The 24,886-nt window shown below is 40.8% G+C and overlaps 1 protein-coding gene across 5 annotated transcripts in view; it reads left to right on the plus strand.

Moving 5' to 3' along the window:
* DMD (dystrophin) overlaps positions 1–24,886 on the plus strand; it is a 1,466,768-nt gene that overhangs the window by 1,430,835 nt on the left and 11,047 nt on the right. For 4 of the 5 annotated variants that reach the window (XM_065405744.1, XM_065405758.1, XM_065405765.1 and 1 more), the window contains 6 exons: positions 1,720–1,785; positions 2,882–2,947; positions 5,915–6,073; positions 10,391–10,634; positions 10,983–11,106; positions 14,903–14,995. In XM_065405744.1, the coding sequence (XP_065261816.1) occupies positions 1,720–1,785; positions 2,882–2,947; positions 5,915–6,073; positions 10,391–10,634; positions 10,983–11,106; positions 14,903–14,995 (752 nt within the window). The remainder of the gene's footprint in view (positions 1–1,719; positions 1,786–2,881; positions 2,948–5,914; positions 6,074–10,390; positions 10,635–10,982; positions 11,107–14,902; positions 14,996–24,886) is intronic. The other variant, XM_065405751.1, reaches the window with a different exon arrangement.

The following is a 24,886-nucleotide window of genomic DNA, read 5'->3' on the forward strand; positions in this document are numbered from 1 at the left end:
ACTATAACGCGGTAAGATTTTTTGGCTCCCGAGGAAGCATTATATCGCGGTAGAGGTGTATGCAGTATATAGCTCTGTGAATTCAGAAGAAGCTTTAAAAACTGGAAGATGACCAGAAATGTATAATTATCCTATAGTAAATGCTTTGTAGGATCATCACGCCCCTAATACAATAGCATTACGTACCATTATAACCTGTAATATAAGAATTGTTTCATCTGCCACTGAAATGCAACTATTCTGGAGTTGAACACTGTCTCTCTTGGACAGTACCAGTAACACTGCATAACAGTTTGAAACTAATAAGTGAAAGCATTTTATCTACCAAAACTATTTTTAAAAAAAGAGGAATTTAGATACACAAGTTGGAATTTGGCTATTTTTTCTAAGATTCTAAGGCCTTGTTTAGACTAGAAAGTTACACTTTACCTGTAACAGTATAATTACTGGTACAACCCCCTAGTGTAGATGCTGTTATACCAGTGTAAAGATGCTTTATATGAGGCTTTGTCTTCACTACCCGCCGATCCGGCGGGTAGCAATCGGTTTTTCGGGGATCGACTTACCGCGTCTAGTGAAGACGCGGTAAAATCGATCCCTGATCGCTCTGCCGTCGACTCCGGAAATCCACCTCGGCAGGAGGCGGCAGCGGAGTCGGCGGCAGCGCGGCAGCGGTCGACTTTCCCGCGTCCTCACCGCTAGGTAAGCCGACCTAAAATACGCAACTTCAGCTACGGTATTCACGTAGCTGAAGTTGCGTATCTTAGGTCGGACCCCCGCTGTAGTGTAGACCTAGCCTTAGAATAGTTATTTCCATTTGGGAAGGAGAATAAGTTATGCCGGTATAAGGCACCTTTATACCGATATTACCCTATCACTAAAACATTGCATCTGTAATTGACATGGGACTACAGGCACAACTTTCAATTGTAGAGCAGCCCTAAGGCTACACCAAACTTATTCTTTTGAAAAGTCACATGGATCTTCAGTTCACAAATGTGGACAGGAGTTCATTTTGTAACGATCAAAAGTTGGGGAGGTCCAACATTCCAGTTCCCCTAATACCACACTGTGGTTGTAGTGAAACTGTGGGAAGAGGACCATCACCAAAACACTGGCCCTAATTCTTGCAGTCTCCTATTCAAGTATATTGACTAGGCTCAACACTTAACATTGTATATCTCATGAGGTAACTTCCTGATTGGGCATGGATGCAGGTGTTTGAAGCTCTTTTTTTCTTTCTTTCTTTTTTTTAATGAGACTTGCTACTATTGGACTAGAAACACATCTCAGAACAGGAAGGGAGAGAAATAAAACACTTTCCACAAGGTTTGGACAGTGGGTCTGGAGAGTAGGAGAAATAGTGTGGTGAATGAAGGAGGTTGGCAAATTGGGAAGAAAGTTCATCTATACATCCTTTTGAAAGAAACCTCTCATGGAACAGCTTCGTCTTCTTGCTTATGTATCATAAAAAATCAAGTTCACAGAAAAACTCCTGAATGAACTGAGTCCCTTTTGTATGTTGCCACAAAACCTTCTGTTCTGATGGATCAAGGAAGCACACAAATCATGGGTTACAAGTATAGCTTGCTGTTTATTAAACACTGTATAAACCATGGAAGCCATGAGCTGTGGCAACATAAGGGCATAGACATACCAAAGTGTATTTTTATCTTTTTAAGGGGTATTTGTGATTAATCAGTGTTTTCTGCCTTATAGGCCTGCCTCGTCCCCTCAGCTTTCACATGATGATACTCATTCACGCATTGAGCATTATGCTAGCAGGTATGAGACCAGCTGGACACTAGGCAAATCTTTCTTGAAACAACCATTAAAAAAAATACACTACAAAAGAGAAGCCATCATTATAAGGGTTTTTAATAATTGAACGTAACTAGAGTGGATAGTATACATCACCTTCTAACTACTGCTAACCACCTACCAATTAACTTGCATGCCAGATTACTATGCAATGATTGGCGAGTAAATAAGAGCCACTTAACATAGGTAAACCCAAAGCATGTGCTTGGTTAAAACTGGCCTTTAAGTTCTGTGTGGGTCTTTATTAAGTTATGCGTTCTGCTTACATAGGGTTTTATTTTAATTAGAATTCTTGGTATTACTGTATAATGCAGAGCCTTCCAAAATTTCTAACTACCAATACATGAGTCTCAAATGATACATTTAGCCAACATTGTAAAACTAAAGAATTGAGCTTATGAAATACTTGGAAAGGTATCTTTCTTTGTTTTGGAGGGGGATGATAATATACCACTGCTGTAGTTCACTTACCAAGTTTTAAGAGGACTTTTCATAGTACTCTTATCTTAAGAACCAAACATTTGGGTAAATGCTCAGATCTGCAACGCAAAGTGATTCCCCCTCTCCCACTCCCCCCCCAGCAGGGGAATTTTCAGGGGTAGATACTGTGTAAAATACATACTCAAATGAAAAAAAAAATCAGATCAAGCTAGATGTTTTCTAAATTATATGTTGCATTCAAACTAGAAACATACAGGTCACTTCAGCTCTGGTGATGACATTGTCAGGTATGGAACAATTTGTGGAAGCCTGTGGCATCTTAAGGCCTTTTTTTCATAGTAGAATCTGCTTAACCAGGAGGATTTGTACGTAACTTAGAGATTAATTTAGATAGATCATTGATAATGAATAAGGAGTTACTTGTGACAGGTGCTTGCAATCACATTTGTTAACTAGCAGCAAGTGAAAAGTTGTCCATATTTCCAAATTTAGGGTCTCTAATATGTTGACTACTGTGTCACCAAAATGTTATATATTTTACAGTTTTCAGGAAAGTTAGAGCCAGAAAAATCTGCAATGAGACTTATGGGTTTTATTGAATCTTTCAATTTTTCCACAGGCTAGCAGAAATGGAGAACAGCAATGGATCTTACCTAAATGACAGTATTTCTCCTAATGAGAGCATGTAAGTATACTATCTCTATGAATATTTCTGATGTGTATTTGCTTGTGAAGGCTTGGCACCTTGCCAGGGCCGGCTCTAGGGTTTTTTGCCACCCCAAGCAACAAAAAAAACCTCTGAGAGCGCAACTGCCTCCCCTGGAATGCCGCCCTTACAATTATGCTGCCCCAAGCACGTGCTTGGTTTGCTGGTGCCTAGAGCCAGCCCTGCACCTTGCAATAAAGTACCAATAATACGGAGTTCACAACATTTTCTTGTTCACATCTGACTGTTGTGTGATCTCATTGTGGTATGTTTGGTTGTGGACTTCTCATGGCCCACCACCATATATACCAAAGCCAGGATTTATGATGTATAACTCAAAGCTGCTCATATGCAGCTGATGATGAAATGTCATCACACTTAAAAGTAGTCCAATGTTATGTCTTCAACACAAATTTCACATAATACATTGAAAAAAAATCTCTCATAGAGTGTATCTCATAAATGAAGTATTACTTGGTAGTTTGAAGTTTTCCTTTTTCCTGTGAACTTTAAACTTAAAAGTGGATAAAAATGTTGGATGCTAAAAATGTCAGTGCAGCCTTTTGAGGGGTCATCAGGGCCATACTAAAAAGAGTCAGTCTACAAATAATTAAATTCTACTGCAAGCAATGGCAGCATGAGCTCATGCTAGTTATTAAATATTAAAAGTCAAAAGCCTTGATTGGACAGGATGTGGAAAAATGCATTGACAAATAGTCTTTATATTGCTTTATACTTAAAGGACCAAGGATCCAGCCAGTTTGAAATCTAGTCAATTTTGTTAAAAGTAGTTTCATAATCTGCACCTGACGCTTATGCAAATTTTGTGCTTTTGTGATCACATTTTCCTTGTGGGGGGAGGGAAGGGCTCTATGGTTTTCTGCATCCTGTTGCTCTGTGAAATACACACACAAACAAAAGGGGAAAAACTGATTAAAGGTTACAGATTTCAAATGCACCTAAGCCCTGTGTCCAATGTAGATTCAGGTACTTAGGAGCCTAAATGTAACTGGACTTCAGCTCTGAAGTACTCAAGTCACTTCTGAAAATGGGACTTGGGTTGTTAAATCAGTTAGGGCTGGTCTACGGTAACACTGTAAGTTGACCTAAGTTACGCTACTTCAGTTACATAACTGAAGTTGACGTAACTTAGGTCGACTTAGCTACACTATGTCGAGCGGAGGCACTCTCCTGCCGACTTACCTTCTGCCTCTTGGGGAGGTGGAGTCGCTCTGCCATCGACTTCGCTTTTCTTTATCAGACCTGCTAAATCAAAACCACTGCATCAATCGCAGCAGTGCCGATTTAGCCGGAAGTGTAGACAAGCCCTTAAGGGCTTTTGAATATTTTACCTTAAGTATCTAACCGGGTAAACCATGAATCTGACTCTACACAAAATGCTGTCAAATACATCAAGTAAACACATCTTTAATAAAAGATTTTTCTCCTTTGTCAACTTTAGTCTCTGTTAATTCTTCTCTCTCCACAGATTTGTAACTTAGTTGTGTGGATCAGCTCAAGGCTGAAATGTTGCATGAAAGTTCTAAATGTAGGAGCTAATGTTTTTTTTTAATTTTCTGTTTTTTAAAAAAGGGATTGCCTGTTTTGAAGTCACAAGTTTTTCAGATGCTTTTATTACCTCAAATAATTTTAGTATGACCTAAATCGTTTAGCACTCTTATAGGCTAAAAAATAGCTTTACTAGTGTTTTGAGGAATAAAATTTAAAGCAGCAATATTTTAATTTTTGAAAAGTAACTACAGTAGATACACTATAAATGCCCAATTAAACATGAAATAAACAAACTATACAAAATGATTTCTCAATATGACTTATTTGAAAAACAAGACACCCCCCTTCCTGTTGCTTACTGTGGTGTCCATTCTTCCAAAACCCCAGCCCACTATGGTCTTTTACGATTATTGCTGATATCAGTTTAGCATAGTGCCCCCCCCCCCTTTTTTTAAAACGTCCAGAACTCAGTGAAATTTGGGAATATGCAAGATGTGCAGAATTGGGCTTGTAGATTTGTAATTTCTTTGTGTAGGGAACTTTTTGCTTTATATGTCTGAAAAGTTTCATGTACCCAACATGAAATTGCATCCATAATAAAACTTGTTTTATATATTAAAACATTTTAAAAAGGAAAATTAACACTCTGGCTGCATGTGTAAATGTGAACGTAATTTGGGTGTCAGAAAAACTTTATAAGAAAGTGAACTGGACTGGTTGGCCACTGACATGATCAGTGCAATTCCAATGAACCACTGAATTTGGCATAGATTAAAATTATTGGAAAAAAAATCTTTAGATTTTTTCTTAAAATAGGATACATAAAACTTCTTTAACTCCAGCCATAAAACAATAAGGTGTATGCAGTACAAACAAACCCTATAATATTCAGTAAAAATATTAGTAAAACTAAACTCTACAATAAACTAAAAGGAAAAGGGGAAGGAAGGAGAGTATAAATAGAAAAAGGGCTAGGTATAAGAAGAATGGATATAAAGGACTATGAGTAAAAATAAATGTTTTGGCCTTGCTTCCACAAGTTTTTGTGCAGTGGCATAGCAGGTAGCACAAGGTGGTGATTCTTTAATGCAAATGTGAGCAAGTCAGGTTAAGCACTGGATGGAAGCAAGGTGAAACATGGGGGCCAAGATCCTCAGCTGCACCAGAGCTTTGCTTGAAACACCTGAGGAAGAGGAGGGAGGCAAAGGTGGATCCCAAGCATATGGAGCATGAGGGAAGGCACGTAGTGAATTAATGTAATCACTTGAGCAAATTTCACTACAAGTACACTAATCCCCTGCTCCTTGCAATGAATCCAGCTGAATTTCTTCAAGAGTGAAGAGATTTTTCTATGAGTTGTCTTCTATCAATAATCACAAAGATAAAAATGAAGATGAAGAAAGCAGCTTTTTGGGTTTTGCTGTGTTTTTCCAGAGATGATGAACATTTGTTAATCCAGCACTACTGCCAAAGTTTGAACCAGGAATCCCCGCTGAGCCAGCCTCGCAGTCCTGCCCAGATTCTGATTTCCCTGGAGAGTGAAGAAAGAGGTGAGCTAGAGAGAATCCTAGCAGATCTGGAGGAAGAAAACAGGTGAGATGTACTTTCCAGCTGTTATCATAGTTGCATATACATGATACACCCACATAAAGGGGCAAAAGTGAAGCTGAGAAACCTGCTGTTAGAGTGTCAGTTTTGCTTTTCTATTCAATCTCCTGCATACGTTCTCTCTCTTACTTTCTGCTAGATATGTGAGAGAGGATAAAACAAAATGGTATAAATATAGGCCCATTCATGCTTTTGATGCAATCATGAATCAGCGCTATTGTGTTTAGCCTGCTATGCAGAATCTTTATAAAGATAAAACTTCAAAGGAAAATATGGGTCACTTCATTTTGTGATTATAGGGTTACTTATTACAAGTTCTGTAAACAGTGTTGTATAACTCTTCTTTGTATACAATGTACTGAGTTCTTTTTATCAGCATGTATTTCAAAATAACTCTTCAGGGTTACTTTATTTTGCATTAGCCATTACATGAGAGAGGGTTGTGTACATTTTCTGCCATAGAAACCTGGAGGAGAAAGATTTTTCTTGAAAATAACCAATTGGATAGTATATTTCCCCTAGAAAGATGGGTGAGAGAGCGTAGCGATGTGGGACTCACCCCTGCAGCGCCTCCTGCTGGTCTCGCAGGGAATTAGCTCGTCCAGCCTCCGGAGCGCCCTCTGCAGGCCAGTGTCCCACTGCCTCTGGCCCCCCATGTCCCTCCCAGGACCCGGTGCCCCTTGTCTTTGGGCTGCTGCCCCCTGGCAATACCCCCACAGTCTCAGGGTCTCCTCACCCAGGGGAACCCCCAACCCTCTATCCCCACCTTGCCTCAGTCATGGGCTACTGCCAGTCATCATCTAGCCCCTGCTCACTGGGGCAGACTTCAGTGTAAGAGCCACTCATCAGAGGCAAGGTTGGGTTTGGACCTGCTGCCTCTGCCTACCCGTGGGCTGCCCCCTGCAACCCCAGTACCTAATTGGCCTTCTACTAGGCCACAGCCTGGGGGTTTCCAGGCCAGAGCTCCCCAGCTCCCGTAGACTTCCCCCAGCCCTGCTCCACTCCAGGTACCTTCTCTAGCTCCCCAGCAGCCAGGCCCGTCTCCCTCTACAGCCAGAGGAGACTCTCCGTGCTTCTGGCCCACTGCCCTCTTATAAGGGCCAGCAGGGCCCTGATTGCACTGGCTACAGCTGTGGCTGCTTTCCCCATCAGCCCAGCTTTTCTCTGCCACAGCCCTCTCCCGGGCTGCTTCAAGGCCTTCCAGGCAAGAGCGGGGTGACCACCCCGCTACAGAGAGGAAGAAGATATATAAAGAAGATTTTAAAAAGATAAAGGGGCTGTGAAATAACTGTGCAGTACCTTTGTACAGGATGAATTTCCCCTGTTCCCTCTGGTGGTTATAAATGGTGCACAGGCCTTGTGATGGTCCTCTGCACAGAGGTAATATTGTGCCATGTTAGCTAAAATGTGAATGTCACCCACTTCTTAATCCTTTGGTGGCAGACACCTTTTTCTTCATTTCCTCCTAATTTAACTTTCCATTCCTAGCTTTTCTTTACGTTTCATAGCAAAGGCTCAAGTGGGTTTTGACAGCATCAAAACACTGTAGCCGCATTTCTCTGATATTTTGGGGCTCTATTGCTTCACTCAACCAGCATAAACCAGCACTAAACCTGGCAGATCTGGTCATTGGCAGATTTAATATTGAGACCCCGAGAATTGAAAAATCATGACTCAGGTCCCCCAAAGTCATAAGATTTAAAGAAAATAGATTTCTGAGTCTTTAGAGTGCACTTGATTGACCTTTTCAGGTCTGCTATCTAGGAAGAGGGCATTCCTCATAGCCATAGCTACAGCCTGTGGACTTAGTGAGAAACAGGCCAAATGACCAATCCTCTGTTAACTGTAGGCCGTATGGGAAATATGGTATCGTCGGTGTCATCATCTCTGTTTCCACCTCATATAGGCCACTAATCTGTCTGTATTTCCCAAGTCGCTTTTACACCATTGTTATGACTCACCGGGTGTTCATTCATCTGGATATATCAAAAGATATTCAACTATCCCAAAGACAGCATTCATTGCAGGCCTTCTGTCTTTTCCACAGAATTTGAAAAGCTATTACTGGAAGCTCTATATGTGCTTGAAGCAAAAATGCTTCCCTTGCAAAGGTCTGATCTTGGAGAGAGAAATTGTGATCACTTCTAACGCTCTCATGACCTCCCATCCAGAGCTGATGTGGCAGTTTTGCATCTGTTCATCTAGAACTCTTTAGCCTTCCTGGGTGGTGTCCTGCATTCTAGTGGGAAGCTCAAAGAGAGAGCTTACTTACCAGTACCTGCTGTTCTTTGAGTGTGTGACCTCTGTAAATTCTCACTGCACACCTTCCCCCTTTAGCAGAGAAAGAATCCCAAAATTTTGGGGAGGAACTGAAGGGTGGGTGGAGCCATTCCCCCTTTCATACTCAGAATCCTCCGCAAGGGGAGGACTGGGGGGGTAGAGGAAGGTGAATGTCCTCAGTGGGCATTGTTCTCTAGAAAATGCCACGGCTCATCCCGAGAAAGCACCAATACCCCAAGTGTGACTATGCAGATGCAACACTTTTAAAGAACAACAGTTGCCAGTAAGTAACTTCTCCTCACTTTCTTGTCCATGAAATTATACATAACATGTTTGACTTAAGAGCAAGTGTAGGTCTTCTCCTGCTGCTTGGAGCAGGCAAGATGTCCAGCTCCTTTAGCACTGCTAAACTTCATGTTGTAGAATCTTGTCTCATGTTACAGCCACATACAGCCCCCCACCCCCACCCCGAACCGTTCATGTAGTGTGGACGTACTTCTATATCTTTCTAAGCATTCCCCAGTTTAATAAATCTTACAGTAGGGTTTCTGGGGTGTTTTTAAGCCTCTAGATCAGAATGTAAATGAAATTGGATTCACTGGCAGGAATAAGAAAAAGGTCTCTGTTTTCACAGCTTCTACTCTATCTGTACCAGGGCATATAATAAAGAGTTTTAAAAAATAAGAAAATCTAGGCCACTACTTTTGTCAAGTAAGCAGTTATGAGGTCTATAGCCTGTGGTACCATTTTTCACTCTGGGAAGTACTAAAGGGACATCATAGCAGTAAAATCCCAATACAGTTTATTATGCTTCCCCTTTGTGTGAAGATTGCTGCTACAAAATTTTATTTCTTTGGTTGTAAGATGGACTTCATTGTCCATAATTAGGTTTTTAGCTTTTCACCTCCTCTATTCTGCAGAACATGCAGAGGGTGATCTTAAAAAGAAAACTAAGTAACTTCTCACCAGGGAAACGTTCTTGTTTCAAGTGCTCAGTAGAATTCCTTCAGCATGATGCTCTTTGGCCTCACATCTGATATTAATCCTATGGAGTGTTTTATTCAAGAGACTGACTAGAAGAACAGTTAGCCCAATGCAGGATTAACAGAGTAGTAAAGTGATGGTAGAAATGTGGCATTCAGAGAATGCTGTATATAGCCCAGCTATTAAAACATTAACAAAATATAAGTCTAATTTAACAGGTCAGCTCATTGCCTGTTTCTCTGTTACTCAATTTCCCATTCTAACAGTTGGTTTGAAAATCTAGTTTATGGTAAATATAAAGGAGGCAGTTTGGTCTGATGTGGTGAATGAGCACAGAGTTGCAAGTGGGGAATTCAAATCCAAGTTCTGCCACAGGCTTGCTATGTCACTCTCTCTGCCTCAGTTTTCTGATCTGTAAATTAGAATAATTCTTGCCTACGTCCTTCACTGCGCTGGTGTGAAAATGAATTAGTGTTTGCACAGTGCTTTGAATAGGCAAAGTGCTATATAAGTGCATTACTAGTATTGTATATACCGTGTATGCTGTGATCAAATAGTAGCATTCACATTTCACAGTACTCACACTTTTTAGAAATGAGCAAATGGTTCATTGTCTGCTGTTAACTACAAAGTTCAGCAAACTGGAAGCTGAACCACACCTCCTGCTTATGCTTTGGGAGGGGCTTCTAGAGCAGTCACCCTTCACCTGCCACCCATGCTCTGGGAAGGGAGTTCAGAACTCTTATGAACCAGAGACCTGACAATGATATCTGTGTTTCAGGGCAACATCCTGACATCCCCGTGTGAAAACCTGTACAAGTTGGTACCTTACCTCTGTCAAACCAAACTCAAACTTTGTAGATTAGTTTCAGCAGACTCGAAGGCAGGTGGTTTGGATGGGCTTAAATCCCAAACTGTGTGCCTATTCCTAATAGTTATATGTGTGATGTGCATTCTGACAGCTATAGCCAGAGGATGGCATATGCTGTACTATTCTACTTTGTAACGGTAAGGCTTTCCTTTTTTTGACATTAACAGAAACCTGCAGGCTGAATATGACCGATTGAAGCAACAACATGATAACAAAGGACTTTCTCCACTGCCATCCCCACCTGAGATGATGCCCATCTCCCCCCAAAGTCCTCGTGATGCTGAGCTCATTGCAGAAGCCAAGCTGCTTCGACAGCACAAGGGCCGCCTGGAAGCCAGGATGCAGATTCTGGAGGATCACAACAAACAGCTGGAGTCACAGCTGCACCGGCTGAGGCAGCTGCTGGAACAGGTAAGTCCTTAGGCTTTTTCTTTGGAGCGCTAAAGAATGATTTTTCCAAAGCAGAGTTTGAAATGTTATCAATAACTGTAGCACATCAAGAAGTGATATCTGTGAAGTGTAGTCAGAGAGAGGAACTTGATCTTACTGTAGATTGCAAGTGGTAAGATAAGATCACTGGTGTGTGAATGCAGTGCAATATCTTTTTTAATTTAGAATTTGGATCCATAGCCCATTGAAATGTATTGAATAAAATTGCTGTGTAACCATTGTGGAATATATACAAAATATGGAAATATAAAAATTTGCTGAAATGTGTTCAGCTGTGAATAACCACCATGTTTTATTCTGATATCTCAGCCCCAGGCAGATTCCAAGGTGAATGGTACAACACTGTCTTCTCCTTCTACCTCCTTACAGAGGTCAGATAGCAGTCAGCCAATGCTTCTCCGCGTAGTCGGCAGCCAGACTTCAGAAACCATGGGTAAGATGACAACGTTCAAACTGTCACAAGAGATTTATATTTATATTTTACAGTATAGGACACCACAAAATTAGCTAAGGATAGTAAAGATTTTATTCAGTTGTTAATACAAACAACAGTGGGCATTTGCAGTGGGCATTGACTTTAGTTGGCTATTTCTCCATTGTATATCATGATGTAGGCTTTTGTATTTAACCATGGTGCAGTGTCACAGATATTTTGACATCTAACAGAAAGCTCCATCAGGGCTTGTATTTGAAAAACAGGTACCAAGAAAAAGCTAAAGCAAGCTGTTCAGATAACCTCTAAGCTAATAAATTTGATCTAATCTGATTTACACAGACACAGTCTTACTTATGACTAAGTGATTTAAAAAAATGATCAACCATCCCACATGGTTAATTGATGTGATCTTATTTTAATGTATCATTGCTCAGATAAATAGAACTGAGTGATAGGCCACTGACAGGCAGCACCCACCTGGTAGCTTTTATAAATATATTTATGATGATAAATCACAGATTGGTTGTGGAGAAAGGTTTATTCAGCAATAGTCTTCAGTGAATAATGGTTGGTATTTTTGTTTTTGGTAACGCTTCTGCTGTAGTTTCCTATCTGATAGATATTTATTGCCCAGTGTCGTGGTTCCTGAGGTAACTGCACCTTGGACCCTTCGTGGCCTCCTTGAGGATACGCCACTTAGGCTTCAGGCCTCTAGTCATCACCTTCCTCGGGACAGGATCCTGCAATCCACTCCCTCCAAAATGGAGATTAAGGCTGCAGATTTCTGCAATTCACTGTGATCACCTGAGCAAAGCTGAGTTTAGTTCAGCACCTGCTATCCTGTTCTTTCCCAAGGGTTGTGACAGGGTTAACCAATGACCAGCCAGACTTCATAAAGCAAAGTATTATTTATTCAGAACAAAAGTATTACAGAGAAAACATATCTTGAAAAGAATCAACTGCTTATATGCATACCTATCTTGCCAGGCAGTCATCAGCCTTTCACATGGAGCCCTGACAGGTTTCTAAGGGGGGGGTCTGTCTCTCCAGGTCATACCCAGTAACAGGGAATTATTTTAAGTAAAGCAGTAATTGTCTAGCAATGTATTCTTACAATAAGCTGGTTTAATTTGATGACTTCAAAGTACCAATAGCTTCACAAAAGAAACAATTTTAAGGCTATTGGAAATATTCTGATTTGTACAGATAACTAAAATGCAGTAAGCTGATTTTTCTTTTTTTTTAAATTGGGGGAATTAATGTTTTCCTCTATCACACTGTAAAACATATTTAGTTCAGACGCAGAGGTGGGCGTGTGTTTACAGAACTTGTTGTCAGTCTTAAATTAAATGGAGGTGACAGATTTACCCTATATTGGATGACTTCTGCTGCCTTGTGAGTGGTAATGCTACCATCATCATATGCATGATTGGGGCAACAAAATTGACTATGTAGGGATCTCCTACAATAACCAGTGTGGAGTAATGTACCTTTGAGAGAATGTGTAGTGCTGAAGTGATCTTAAAGTTAAATACTAGGGGTGAGAGGAGAGTACAGTAATGAGCAAAGGTGTGTGTGTGGCGGCGGGGGGCGGGGGGTTATTACTGAAATTGCTTGTTTGCTTCTTACTTTAGTTACCCTGCACTATATACAAAATTTGTTACAGACATACTAATATGATTTAGATTAGTGTTCTGAAGAACTGAATTGTGATGAGCTTAATCATTTCATGACCATTTAATTACTTCTTTCTATGTGTTTTCCCTTTTTCCATAAAATCTATTACTTAAACATATGGATGCAAAACCAGAAAGTCAGCAGTTACCAGCCTTCTTATTAACAGATGTATAGATCTTTGTTGTGTCATTAGTTAGGCCAAACATACAGTAAATGGATTCTCATTGTGCATCCTGCTAAAGATGACTCCCATTTAACATAATTTGTTAGACCTAAATTAGTTTTCTGAGACAAAAATGTAGAAGGACAGTAAGATGTTTAATCGATTTCAGTGTAATCATAATGAGACTTCACAGTGAAGCAGCATTCCAGAACCCTGGAACAAAGATCACATGGGATCTTTTTAGCTATGCTAATGTGCAGCACTTTTCACTGTTACAATACAGTTGAAGTCTTTTAGTTGTTGTTGGGGGCTGCTTGTATGATGTCCGGTTTCATTATTTTATTTAAATACAATTATTTAAATACAATTTAAACTAGATTTAACTACAAGTTAAAAGTAAATTTTAGGTAATGTTTTCTAATGCACTTAGCATTAAGATAAGAGCAGTGAATACATCGTAAATAAACGTATATTGACCTTGAGGGCATATACAGCTAAACTTGTACCTGTGCTTAACAATACCACTTTGGATATTAGTGCTTGTCCTTTCTCAGGTGATTAATGTTGGCCAGAACACAATAGGATTATTCCCTATTCTTTGAAAATATATATTTGAATCTTTAGGGCCAGATTCTGCCTTCTTTATCCAGGCTGATTCAGGTATTTAGCCTGAGTAGTGGCAAAATCTGGCTCTGAATTTCCACCTTGACATCCATCAGAGGCTGGAAAAGTGACTCTGGTTTTCTTAAGTTTTCAAAGGACAACACCTCTAATGGGGCAACATTTTGTATGAAAATAATTCCTGCCACAAGACTTGAATCCACAGCCTTCTGGTCCAAAGCCGAGATGCATACTAAGCCTGACAGAAGCAGTGCTATAAGACTTGGATTTTGTCGTGTCCTTGTAGTAGAGATTTCACTGACATGGAGTATCAAAAATGGGGGGGTTGGTATCATTAATGTTCTTTAGGTGGCATTGCTTTTTCAAGTCCAGTGAGGTAAGATGCCAGGTGTATTCTACACTAATAATAGAGGACTTGTGAAATGGGACAAAGGCTCAAATAATTTTCAAAATGCTGCTGCATCTCTGCTTGGGTTATTACAGATGGCAAAGCAGCTTTTGTGTCTTAATGGGGGATTAGACAAATAAGAGAGAATCTCACTCTCATAGATAAACCTCCAGGTGTATTCTCCTTTTAGAAACTCTGCTTTTTAAGCACTTTACTGCTATTAGGCTTCAGATTAAAAACTAAGCAAAATTACCCTTTCCTGTACAATTGGGCAGATGGCATTTGGGTATGTGAAAACATCAGAAAATGTAAAAATACCTGTAAAGATGAAGGGTTCTGAACTTCCCAGTAAGCTTCTGCCTTATAATCAGATTATAGAAATCATTCAAAGGGACATATGGATTTTGCTTTGTTTGAACTGTTTTTAAAACCTTTCACAGTACAATTGAGTGTTCCTGGAGCACCAATCTGATGCAATTAAACTGTCAGAAATATTAATGTTGATGCAGATTTACTCTGCTAGGCAAAGCATTCCTAACATGAAGCCAGCACCATTAGAGAGCTGCTCACAACAGCAAAAATTGGTACCAGTAATGGAATGAGGAAAACTGAAACAAGGACCATCATTTATATGAACTCCCTCCTCTTAGCAGACGTTTCCCCCAGATCAAGTAATCCTGGCATTCTTTTAATGAATTAAAGTTTAAGATGCAGATTTGCCTGATTTTACACAGCTTCATTAAAATGGAAAGCATATAACATTCGGTGACAAAATTCCCCTTAAAATTTAGACTGGAAATTAGCCAGGAGGATTTATTTCAAGTGTCCTGCCTCCGTAAGGTACATTGAGGGGGACGGGGGGGGGGGGGGGAAGTACCATAGTGATCTGTTTACCAGATGTTTTTGCAGTGACGTAAATGCCGTGGTTTGGATTTGTTTTTAAGGTGAGGATGACCTGCTCAGCCCTCCCCAGGACACAAGCACAGGGTTGGAGGAGGTGATGGAACAGCTTAACAATTCCTTCCCAAGTACAAGAGGTAAGCTTCAGTAACCCAGAAGCATATATCAGCAGTTAAGAGGTGGTATACATTCCTTAAAGATCACGCAATATAATATACAGTAGAACCTCAGAGTTATGAACGCCTCAGGAATGGAGATTTTGTGTAACTCTGAAATGTTCGTAACTCTGAACAAAACATTATGGCTGTTCTTTCAAAAGTTTACAACTGAACATTGACTTAATACAGCTTTTAAACTTTACTATGCAGAAGAAAAATGCTGCTTTCCCTTTATTTTTTAGTAGTTAACGTTTAACACAGTACTGTCCTGTATTTGCTTTTTCTTTTTCTCTGCTGCTGCCTGATTGCATACTTCTGGTTCCAAATGTGGTTTGTGGTCAGTTTGTAATTCTGGTGTTCGTAACTCTGAGGTTTTACAGTACAAGTACATGTGTATAAGTAGATGGTGTGTGTGAGAGAGAAATAAGCTACTTCTGTCTCTCTCTGTTTTTTTCGCTCAAGATTATTCAGTTGTTTTTGTTAAGACTAGCTACAAAGAAGCTGTGTTATATATAAGGGACATCATAACCTCCCCAAAAATCTAACCTAGCTTCGTGGGTGCCCTATTAACAATATACACTCTATATCTGTTTGTTTTTTTTTCTTAGAATTTCCTCTTTTCCCTTTCCCTTGGTTCCTTTTTTCACAGTCCCTCTGTGGTTTTCAATCTGTATGTTTGATTGTATTTTATTCTCTCTCCTTCTTTCTAAGAAGATTGCGAACCCAATAACATTAGAGTTGGAGTCAAAACTTTCAAACTCACGCTGTTCGAGTTCAAAGTGAGACAAAATAAGCTGGCTGCTAGTTTGTACAGAGTGAGTGTGTGTGTGTGTAGAGACAACAGCACCTCTTTCAATTTTCTTGTTTTTATTAAAGTTTGCTTCCTTTGTTTGCTGAAGATAAGCACACACATTATTTGAATTATGGTTTCTAAAGAAAAGGTCTTTTTTTTTTTTTTTTTTTTAAGAAAAGGTCTTTTCTGAGCCAGAACAAAACATTCTGCTGCCAAGAGAATTGCTTGTATTCAGGACTGGAGATGGAATGATTGTTGGACAGTAGCTACAGTGGTTGACATTCACCTGCTGTGGAGAAGCCCCATAAGTCCTATATGCCACCTGAAGTCCCACTTTTGCCTTATTTTGTGGATGTGCATAGGCTTTGTGCACACCATTTGCACAGGGAGATGAATTTCACACCAAGTGCCTTCTCCAAAGGATTATATGCCTGCTTCATCCCAAGCAAGGACCTCTGCCATGCGAACCATAACCAATAATCCTCATAAGGTGATGTGATAGGGCCGCCACAAACAGTAGAAAGTGAAGGGAGCAGAGGTGAAAGTAACTTAAAGGACTTACCGGTACGCCGGAGTCCTGAGCGGGGGCGTGGTCTCAACCGGAAGAGGCACGGCCTCAACCGGAAGAGGCGGGGCCTTTCAAGATTTAAAGGCCCTGGGGCTCCGGCTGTGGCTGGGAGCCCCAGGGCCTTTAAATCACCCCAGAGCTACCAGCTGCAGAGGCAGCTGGGAGCCCCGGGGCTCAGGGGTGAATTAAAGGGCCCGGGGCTGCGGCTGCCGTGGAGCTCTGGGCCCTTTAAATCACCGCGGGAGCCCTGCCGCCGCTACACCGGGACGGCAGGGCTCGGGTGGGAATTTAAAGGGCCCGGTGCTCCTGCCACTGCAGGGAACCCCGGGCCCTTTAAATCCCCTGCCCAAGCCCAGTCTGGGGTAGTGGCGGCAGGGCTTCGGCGGTGATTTAAAGGGCCCGAGGCTCCCCGCAGCGGCTGGAGCCCTGGGCCCTTTAAATCACCGCTGGAGAAGCTGGTCCAGTCCAGCGTACTTTCACCTCTGGATGGGAGGTTGGAGAATTGAATGGAAAAATGGATAATGGAAATAAAATCATATAGAAAAAACGTTATCCAAGAAAATCTGCTGCAAAATACTTGCACCTAAGTTGATCTCCTTAACATAGTGAGCATATGTGTGCACTATATCCATCCCCAAATTGCACCTATGATTTAGCCACCAGAAAGAGAGAGCCTGTTAAAGATACAAGCTTCTAAATCCACGTTTAGGCACCTAAAAAGAGTGCCCTGATTTTCAAAGCTGCTGGGTATCTGCAGCTCCCATTGATTTCATTGGCATTTGTGTGTACTCAGCACTCTGAAAATATCTTTGTGTGTCCTACCTATTAATTTATGAGCCTAACCCAGTTTTTAAGACTGTGGTCCTTGTTCATTGTAGCAAACTTCCTAATCAGAGTTGATGGCAATTGAAGAATAATCATTTTGAAAATACAAGCATGTTTGGAATACAGTGGTCACATTTCAAAAGTCAACAATTAATGTGTTATTTAAGCTGCAGTAGTTAAAATAGGAAATTACCACACTATTTCAGATTCCACTCTGTGCTGATGGAGTGTAAAAAGGGTTTTTAATTTTTTTTTATTTTTTTGCTATAAATTTTATAGCAAACTTAATTAATAAAGCTGACAGCATATAAATGATATACAGAACCTATTGCAAGCAGCGATATGCTGTAATTTGTAGTATATTAATTAGTGTTTTAGTACAGAAAACATTTTTCTGTATGACAAAACCTGCAGACATAGCTCCCCTGCTACAATGATTAACACTCCCCACAACACACCTTTCAAAATCCATGGATCCTACACATGCCTATCACAACATGTGGTACAGGGGTCCACTAATCCCATCTTTTTGTCTTATCACTGCAGAGGTGTTAACAGTCCACTCTACCTTGAATGGTCCTTTACAATATGTTCTAACTACTTATGCTAAACCAGTGGTCCCCAACCTTTTCCGTGGGCAGGTGCCGGACGACTAGCCGCCGAGGACCATGGCCGCTGGACAAGCAGCTGCCGAAATGCTGCCGTGAAGCGGCAATGTCAAGAGGCGTCGCCGCTGAAATGCCGCCGTGAAGCAGCGTCATCAAGAGGTGTCGCCGCCGAAATTCGGCAGCATTTCGGCGGTAGCGCTTCTTGACGTTGCCGCTTCTCAGCGGCATTTTGGCGGCTGCTTGTCTGGCGGCCAGTAGGAGGGCACACATGGATGCCTCGGCGGGCGCCATGGCGCCCACGGGCACCACGTTGGGAACCCCTGGGCTAAACAATCCCTTCCACCTTGCATTTTGCTGTAACCCCTGGGTGTACCTTTCTCACACCTGAGGAAGAGCACTGTGTGACTCAAAAGCTTGTCTCTGTCACCAACAGAAGTTGGACCAATAAAAGATATTACATCATCCATCTTGTCTGTCTAGGAATACATGAATTTTCTTAACACAAAGGAAGGGGGAAAATTATGTAGTGGGCTGCATGGAGGTATCAGTTAAAATCATGGGTGAAGTTTAAAAATGGAAAATTTAGTCTAAATATCAGGGAAAGTGTCCTAAGAATGAGCTCCTATAAGGCTGTGAAATAACTTCGCAACAGAAAGATTTTATTTGTGACTTCCAAAACAAAAATTGAAATTATAAAATGTATAACAGGGACAAATCCCCAGTCGCAGGGAGTTGGGCTGGTGATTTAATATGACTTTTCCATCTCTAACTTCTATGATTGTGAGCAGGTGTATTAAAAAGAGCATCAGAACTTGGTAGCATTTATTTCGAATAGATTTTAGCACCTTTGTTGTAAAGCAAGTCTTGCAACATGTAGAAAACTAAGCATACAATCATAGAAACGCAGGGCTGGAAGGGTGCCATGGTTGGAAGGGACCCTGAGAAGTCATCAAACCCAGCCCCCTGTGCTGTGGCAGGACCAAGTAAACCTAGACCATCCCTGACAGATATTTGTCCAACTTTGTTTTTAAAAACCTCCAATGATGGGGATTCCACAACCTTCCTTGGAAGCCTGTTCCTGAGCTTATCTACCCTTATAGTTAGAGAATTTTTCTTAATATCTAACCTGAATCTCCCTTGCCGCAGATTAAGCCCATTACCTCTTGTCCTTCCTTCAGTGGACATGGAGAAGAGTTGATTACCATCCACTTTATAAAAGCCCATAACACATTTCTAGACTATCAGGTCCCTCCCTTAGTCGTCTTTTCTCAAGATTAACATATGCCCCGTTTTTGTTTTAAATCTTTCCTTACAGCTCAGGTTTTCTAAACCTTTTATCATTTTTGTTGCTCTGCTCTGGACTCTCTCCAGTTTGTCCACATCTTTCTTAAAGTGTGGCACCCAAAATTGGACAGACTACACCAGCTGAGGCCTCACCAATGCCAAGTAGAGTGGGACAACTACCTCAATGACATGCCCGTTAATTCACCCCAGAGTATTAGCCTTGTTTGCAGCTGTATCACATTGTTGACTAATATTCACTTTGTGATCCATTATAACCCCCTAATCCTTTTCAGCAGATTTACCACCTAGCCAGTCATTTCCCATTTTGTAGTTGTGCATTTGATTTTTCCTTCCTAAGTAAAGCACTTTGTGGTTGTCTTTATTGAATTTCATCTTGTTGAATTCAGATCAATTGTCAAATTTCTCAAGGTCATTTTGAATTGTAATCATGTTGTCCCAAGTGCTTGTAACCCCTCCCGGCTTGGTGTCATCTGCAGATTTTATACGCATATCTCCATTCCATTATCCAAGTTATTAATGGAAATATTGAATAGTGATGGGCACAGGACTGACCTTTGCAGAACCCCACGTTATGCCTTCCCAATCTGACAGTGAACCACTGATAACTACTCTTTCAGTACAGTCTTTCAACCAGTTGTACACCCACATTATAATGTTTTCATCTAGACCACATTTCCCTAGTTTGTTCATGAGAGTGTCATGTGGGACTGTGATCAAAAGCCTTGCTAAAACCAAGATATTTCACATCTACTGCTTTCTTTGTATCCACTGGGCCAGTAACCTTGTCCAAGAAGGAAATTAGGTTGGTTTGGCATGATTTGTTCTTGACAAATCCATGCTGGCAATTCCTTATAACCTTATGATTCTCCAGGTGCTTACAAATGGATTGTTTAATAATTTGTTCCACCTTCAGATTCACTATCAATTCTTTACTGTTGGTCAGAATCAAGTCTAAAATAGCTGACCCTCTGGTTACTTTTTCACTTTCTGAAACAAAAAATTGTCCCCAAAACATTGAGAATTTATTGGAAATTTTCTGTTTTGCCATATTACATTTCTAACAGATGCCTGGGTAGTTAAAAGAACAGGAGTACTTGTGGCACCTTAGAGACTAACAAATTTATTAGAGCATAAGCTTTCGTGGGCTATAGCCCACTTCTTCAGATGCATATAGAATGGAACATATATTGAGGAGAGATATACACACACATACAGAGAGCATGAACAGGTGGGAGTTGTCTTACCAACTCTGAGAGGCCAATTAAGTAAGAGAAAAAAATAAATAAATAAACTTTTGAAGTGATAATCAAGATAGCCCAGTACAGACAGTTTGATAAGAAGTGTGAGAATACTTACAAGGGGAGATAGATTCAATGTTTGTAATGGCTCAGCCATTCCCAGTCCTTATTCAATCCTAAGTTGATTGTATCTAGTTTGCATATCAATTCCAGCTCAGCAGTCTCTCGTTGGAGTCTGTTTTTGAAGTTTTTCTGTTGTAAAATAGCCACCCGCAGGTCTGTCATTGAATGACCAGACAGGTTAAAGTGTTCTCCCACTGGTTTTTGAGTATTATGATTCCTGATGTCAGATTTGTGTCCATTAATTCTTTTGCGTAGATACTGTCCGGTTTGGCCAATGTACATGGCAGAGGGGCATTGCTGGCACATGATGGCATATATCACATTGGTAGATGTGCAGGTGAACGAGCCCCTGATGGTATGGCTGATGTGATTAGGTCCTATGATGATGTCACTTGAATAGATATGTGGACAGAGTTGGCATCGGGCTTTGTTACAAGGATAGGTTCCTGGGTCAGTGTTATTGTTCAGTGATGTGTGGTTGCTGGTGAGTATTTGCTTTAGGTTGGGGGTTGTCTGTAAGCGAGGACAGGTCTGTCTCCCAAGATCTGTGAGAGTGAGGGATCATCTTTCAGGATAGGTTGTAGATCTTTGATGATGCGCTGGAGAGGTTTTAGTTGGGGGCTGAAGGTGACAGCTAGTGGTGTTCTGTTATTTTCTTTGTTGGGCCTGTCTTGTAGGAGGTGACTTCTGGGTACTCATCTGGCTCTATCAATCTGTTTTTTCACTTCAGCAGGTGGGTATTATAGTTTTAAGAATGCTTGATAGAGATCTTGTAGGTGCTTATCTCTGTCTGAGGGATTGGAGCAAATGCGGTTGTATCTGAGAGCTTGGCTGTAGACAATGGATCGTATGGTGTGTCTTGGATGGAAGCTGGAGGCATGTAGGTAAGTATAGCGGTCAGTAGGTTTCCGGTATAGGGTGGTATTTATGTGACCATCGCTTATTAGCACAGTAGTGTCCAGGAAATGAACCGTGTGTGTGGATTGATCTAGGCTGAGGTTGATGGTGGGATGGAAATTATTGAAATCATGGTGGAATTCCTCAAGGGCTTCTTTTCTATGGGTCCAGATGATGAAGATGTCATCAATGTAGCGCAAGTAGAGTAGGGGCATTAGGGGACGAGAGCTAAGGAAGCGTTGTTCTAAGTCAGCCATAAAAATGTTGGCATACTGTGGGGCCATAGCAGTGCCACTGACTTGAAGGTATATATTGTCCCCAAATGTGAAATAGTTGTGGGTGAGGACAAAGTCACAAAGTTCAGCCACCAGGTTAGCTGTGACATTATCGGGGATACTATTCCTGATAGCTTAAAGTAGTTAAAGTCTCCCATTATTATCAGGACTTGTGTTTTGGATATTTCTGTCTCATAGCTCAGGTCTCAATAAGTAGATCTTGGGAAAAGTAGGTGATGTCCCTGTATAGCTTTTTATAACTTTTTCTTTTTTAATTTAACCTTTTACAGTTTTTAAACAGTACAGAAAGAACTCGGTGCTCCTTGAAGAGCCAAAGGTTGGTGCTGAAAGCAGTTTAATTTCTGCAGGAGGAATTTCTGCTGAGTACCTGATGATTGCTGTCCTTAAGGAATTTTCCTTTCCTTTTAATCTGAGGTTTCCCATCCATGTTCCCATTGCTGTGATGCTCACAGCAAATTCACAGCTGCTGCAGCTGCCTCAGACAGCTGTTATGCTAACGCAAAACAGATGTCAAAGCCAGAGGTCTGACATTTAGAGGAAATGTACTATTAAATACCACCTCAGTGGCTTATTTAGCCCTGCTAGATAATGGGCCACAGAGGAAAATGTTTTCACACTATACTTGTGCACAAATTACACAGTCTTCAAGGAGTTTATTGACAGTAGATAGAGATCTTGGCTTGACAAAGAAGCAGCAACAATATGCGATTTTAATAATAAGGGCCAAGTTCAGTCCTGGTGTTTAGCAGATGAAACTCCACTGAAGTCAGTAGAACTGCACCTACTTAAAACAAATCTCATTGTGATCCACAATGTATTTTGTAGCTAAGGTTTGCAAATGCTGTTTATGAATGAACACAGAAGAACATTATCCTGAGCCCACTGAACTCAGTGGCAGAGTTTCTGTGGACTTCAATGGTGCACAGTCAGGGGCTTAGATAGTAAGGTGAAAGGAGTCATATAAGTACTTAGAAGAACATAAACCCAGTTGTAAATTACAATGATTTTTTGGGGGGTCAAAATTCAGCTTTATTAATTTGTCAAGATACCATTTAATAAAAAGGCTGCCTATCATGGCTTACTTAGAAGAATTATGGTGAGCTCAGGGCAATAAATAAAAAATGGCATTGAAAATAGATTTATCATTTGCAAGTCTGCTTTTATTTTTTTATCCCACTTTTATGTACACACACACACAAACACACTTTCAGCAGTGCATTAGCTGTGCTTGAATACTGATAAGTTGTGCAGCTAAATCCCTACTTTCAGCACTGAAAATGTATCCTATAATTTTCTGTATTTAGTCAGCAAAGCACTGGCATCATTGTTCAAACTCTCCTTTCCACATTTTACAGAATCAGTGGAAGAACTCTCTCAGCCACCATAAGCAGTGAATCTCACAGCTAACTCAGACCAGGAAAGGGGTGCTTCTGCCCACTCCAGCCAGCATCCAGAAAGATGCCAGGTGCTGAACCTTCCCCATGACGCCTGTGGTTCAGTTAGCCCCAGGGAGCGAGATTCCTGAGGTCTTTCCAGTACTTGAGTCCCTGATGATAGCACAGTGCAGTACTGGCTGAGCCTCTGTCACTGTTTCTTCAGTGGGACCTGAGGTTGCTTTCCACCTTTGAATACATAATCAGGCCATGATGAAATTGCTTGAGAATATATTAATGAATTTCACGTGAAGTGCAAAAAAGTGTTCTCTTGATAGTAATACTGTTCGAAAACATTTTTCAAGGCTAGAATTTATTTTATTTTGGAGGTGGGATGGGGAAAGTGTGTCTTAAACTATGATAAGCCAATAACTTGGCTTGTTGCACATAAAAAATGTAAATCTGCACTATAACTCTATTAGTTACAAACTCAGCTTACCATAATTATTAACAAAATTCTTTCCCTCTTCATTTTTGAAAACAAAGTGTGTACCCGTTCGTTCTTAGAATAACTGCTGAGAAGACAGACTAGAATTGGGCATGCTGTTTGGGAGTGATCTGAGTTTTACTGTTTCTCAGAAAATGTCCAGAAGAATCCAAGCTTATGTCATTAAGGGTGCTGTTATTTTATTTGACTTTTTGACTTTTTCCCTTTATTCTTTACGTGACACAATTAATAATTAGCAACAGAGGGTCCTGTGGCACCTTTAAGACTAACAGAAGTATTGGGAGCATAAGCTTTCGTGGCACAGGACCCTCTGTTGCTTTTTACAGATTCAGACTAACACGGCTACCCCCCTGATAATTAATAATTAGTATTTTAGGCTTCAATCTTGCGACGACCCATGTATGTACTTAATTTTACACCCTATGAGTAGTCCTGTTGACTTCAGTGGGACTAAACACAGTCCATAAAGTTAAACACATACATAAGTCTTTGCAAGATTTAGATTGTAAGCACTTTGGGGGACCATACCTTCATGTATGGTTTTACATGGCACGACTGGGGCCCTGGTTGTGACTGATGCCTCTGGAATTTACTACAGTACATTAGCTTGCAGGCCCTAATGTGAACCTCTTAATTTATGTAAGCTGGAGTTCTGCATGGTAGTTGAGATGCAGCTACTGCACCACTTTTTGGAAAGTTTAAATACAATATTTATGATAACTTTGGCCCCAAAACACATAGGTCTGTGCTAGCCAGTCAGCTTCCAGGATTGGGGAGTTTTTTGGATGAGACTTTGTGACTAGTGTATTTGAATGTGGATTTATAAAATAAACATGGATTCTACCTTTTGCTGTGTGGGGACAGGGCATCAAGAAAGCATCTGAGGAGAAATGAGTACACATTGTATACATTTCATTGTATACAGGCTACCTCATTATCCTCCTTCAAATCCATCCTTAAAAAAATCATCTTTCCAGTGATGCCTACAAAAAACTCAGTAATGGTTAAGCTGCTGGCATGTCAAAATCACTGCCTGCCCGGTACCGGTGTTGTCTTGTTGTTTCCTTGTACTCCCCTGTAGTTCTGTATTCATCTGGTATCTCTTGTGTTGTATCTAGATTGTAGAAAGACAAGGTGGGTGAGGTAATATCTTTTATTGGACCAACTTCTGTTGTTGAGAGAGACAACTTTTGAGCTTACACAGAAGAAGAGCTCTGTGCAGCTCGAAAGTTTGTCTCTCTCACTAACAGAAGTTGGTCCAATAAAAAATATTACCTCATGCACCTTGTCTCTGTAATATTTTGGGACCAACATTGCATACCTAAGGCCTGGTCTA

The sequence above is a fragment of the Emys orbicularis genome, chromosome 1 (assembly GCF_028017835.1).
Source record: "Emys orbicularis isolate rEmyOrb1 chromosome 1, rEmyOrb1.hap1, whole genome shotgun sequence".
Classification (NCBI taxonomy): domain Eukaryota; kingdom Metazoa; phylum Chordata; order Testudines; family Emydidae; genus Emys; species Emys orbicularis.